At 58.4% G+C, this 3,172-nt stretch overlaps 1 protein-coding gene across 1 annotated transcript in view; it reads left to right on the plus strand.

Moving 5' to 3' along the window:
* EMH_0067990 (uncharacterized protein) overlaps positions 1-3,172 on the plus strand; it is a gene marked incomplete at both ends in the record, with an annotated part of 4,023 nt that overhangs the window by 239 nt on the left and 612 nt on the right. The window contains 3 exon segments of the mRNA XM_013498683.1: positions 1-212; positions 1,079-1,321; positions 1,806-3,171. Of these exon segments, the coding sequence (XP_013354137.1) occupies positions 1-212; positions 1,079-1,321; positions 1,806-3,171 (1,821 nt within the window).

Consider the following 3,172-nt stretch of genomic DNA (forward strand, 5'->3'; position numbering starts at 1 on the left):
AGCAACAGCAGCAACAGCAGCAGCAGCAGCAGCAGCAACAACAACAACAGCAGCAGCAGCAGCAACAACAGCAACAAAAGCAACAACAGCAGCAGCAACAGCAGCAGCAGCAGCAGCAGCAGCAGCAGCAGCAGCAGTTTACCTATGCATCCATCCTTTCTTAAAGAACTCGGGGGCCTGCGAGGCCCTATCCCGGGGCCCCACATACTCGCGTGAGGGTACTAGCGTCTGCACCGCTGCATCTCTATAGAGAAGCTTGGGGGCCCCCCTGGGGGCCCCCCTGGGGTCGGTGGGGGCCCCCCCCATACAGGGGCCCCCACAGCCAGCATTCATCACCATGTATTCAGTATAGATATCAGGCGCGAGGGTTTAGGGTTTAGGGTTTAGGGTTTAGGGTCTAGGGTTTAGGGTTTAGGGTTTAGGAACGATGCCTGCTGCGACCCACACATTCATACACAGACACTCTACAGCAGCAGCAGCAGCAGCAGCAGCAGCAGCAGTAGCAGCAGCAACAGCAAAAGCAGCAGCAAAAAGATTTGCTTTTTGTCGCTGCGTGTGTTGAGGAAGCTGCTGCTGTCTCTGTGTTGCTTCTTCTCTGCTCGTGGCCTCAGGGGCCCCCCCCCTGCTGCTGCTGCTGCTGCTGCTGCTGCTGCTGCTGCGGGTAGGAGAATAGGGTTTTGTTTGTAAATAAAAATAAAAAACAAAAGTTTATATTTATTAATTTATAATAATAAACACCAAACAACAAAACAACAAAAACAACAGACAAGCCAGGGGCCCCAGCACAAGCCCCGCAGCCGACCCACGGCATCTGCTGCTGCTGCTGCTGCTGCTGCTGCAGCAGCAGCAGCAGGAGGAATTTATTACTTATTTTTTAATTAAATAAATAAAAAAAATAAAAACAAAAAAGTTTTCTTAAGGTAACAAATGTGGAGAACTGCCGCTGCAGCGGCGCGGGGGTTTATCTCCCCGAGGTCCCCCCCAGGTGTCGATACACCTCGTGCTGCTGCTGCTGCTGCTGCTGCTGCTGCTGCTGCTGCAGCAAGGCCTAGTGCTGCTGCTGCTGCTGCTTCTGCAGATGCAGCAGCGCGGCCTTCCTCTTCCTCCAGGGCAGCAACGAGCCCGCCTCAGCTGCAGCAGCAATGCCATCGTCAACTGCAGCAGCAGCAGCAGCAGCTGCTGCTGCAGCAGCAGCAGCAGCAGCAAAGAGGGTTTGCATCAGAGAGTATTGCTGCTCTCTTGAAGCAGATGGAGGGGGACCCCGACGCTGAGGACTGCTGGGCGGGAGAACAAACCCGAGGAGTTGTTGCTGCTTCGCTGGGTAACTGCTGCTGCTGCTGCTGCTGCTGTTGCTGCTGCTGCTGCTGCTGTTGTTGTTGCTGTTGTTGTTGTTGTTTTCGCCGCTGCTGCTTGTGTTGTTGATACCTGTGCTACTGCTCCGTCCGTTGCTGCTGCCTATGCCTGCTGGTTTTGCTGCTGCTGCTTGTGCTGCTGCTGCTGCTGCTGCTGCTGCTGCTGCTGCTGCTGCTGCTTTCTCTGCTACTTCTTCCCTTGCTGCTGCAGCGGTTCGTTCGGTTCTCCTGTTGTGCTGCTTGCCGCTTTACTTTTGCTGCTGCTGCTGCTCCTGCTGCTGCTGCTGCTGCTGCTGCTGCTTCTGCTGCGGGTTTCCCTGTAGTGAACTCAGTAGCAGCAGTATCTGCTGTTTCTTTTGCTGCCATTCATACCCCTCATCTTCCTCCTCCTGCTGCTCTGCTGCTGCTGCTGCTGCTGTTGCTGCTGCTGCTGCTGCTGCTGCTGCTGTTCAGGGGGCCTCTACCTATGCGAGGGCCTCAGGGGGGCCCGCCTGGGGGACGCCGTGCTGCTGGGGGCCCCTGCTGCTGCTGGCGTTGTGCTGCAGCTGCACACGAAGTATGTGGTAGTGGGGAGACTGCAAGACTTCTCAGCAGCAGCAGCAGCAGCAGCAGCTGCTGCTGCTGCTGCTGGTGCTGCTGCTGATGCAGAGGCAGATGCAGCAACCGGCAGCTTCGATGAGCTGCTGCTGCGGCTGCAGCAGCAGCAGCAGCAGCAGCAGGTCATACCTGTGGACAGCCCATGCTCGCTTGCAGATGCTGCAGGCAGCAGCAGCAGCAGCAGCAGCAGCATCAGCAGCAGCAGCAGCAGCAGCAGCAGCAAAGTGTTCTGGGAGGAATGCGGTGTCTCCGTTGAGCTGCTGTCAGCTGCTGACGCGCTGCTGCAGCTGCAGCAGGAAGCAGCAGCAGCAGCAGCAGCAGCAGCAGCAACAACAACAGCAGCAGCAGCAACAGCAGCAGATTTGCCGCGTCCCCACCCCGCCCTCCAAACCTGGCGCTTCCAGCATCAGCAGCAGCAGCAGCAGAACAACAACAACAGCAGCAGCAGCAGCAGCAACAGACCCTTGCTGCTGTCTGGGTGGGCCCCCCTGGACAGTTTGCTGCCGCTGCATGCGGGCGATCTGCTGCTGCTGCAGGGGCCCCGAGCAGCAGGAAAGTCAGCGGTGCTGCTGCAGTGTCTTGCTTCGTGGCTGCAGCAGCTAGCAGCAGCAACAGCAGCAGCAACAGCAGCAGCAACAGCAGCAGCAGCAGCTGACACCGTGGGGGCAGCAGCAGTGCTCGTATGTATGGGGATGTCTCCTGCTGCTCTCAGGGAGAAGCTGCTGCTGCTGCGCAGAGCCCTCTACGCGGTGCAGCAGCAGCAGCAGCAGCAGCAGCAGCAGCAGCAGCAGCAGCAGATACAGCTGAAGGTGGTGTATGTACACCCCGCAGCAGATGATGCTGTCTCCGCCTTTACGGCTCCTCTTCTAGGCCTGCGTCTGGCGCAGGCGCTGCAGCGCAGCAGCAGCAGCAGCAGCAGCAGCAGCAGCAGCAGCAGCAGCAGCAGCAGCAGCAGGAATACAGCTGTGGTGTTGGTGGCTGACGGGCTTGAGGCTCATGAGGAGGGAGCAGCAAATGTTGCTGCTGTGCTGCAGCAGCTGCTGCCTGCTGCTGCTGCTGCTGCGGCAGAGAGAAACGCGAGGGGCCCTTTTGGCCTCCGCCATATAACATACGGTCTGCTTGCATGCGACGAAGCAGCAGCAGCAGCAGCAACGCAGCAGCAGCAGCAGCAGCAGCAGCAGCAGCAGCAGCAGCAAGTGGTTCTCCCCCTAACCCGTCTCTTC

Source organism: Eimeria mitis, genomic scaffold, assembly GCF_000499745.2.
Source record: "Eimeria mitis Houghton genomic scaffold, Emh_scaff3631, whole genome shotgun sequence".
Classification (NCBI taxonomy): Eukaryota; Apicomplexa; class Conoidasida; order Eucoccidiorida; family Eimeriidae; genus Eimeria; species Eimeria mitis.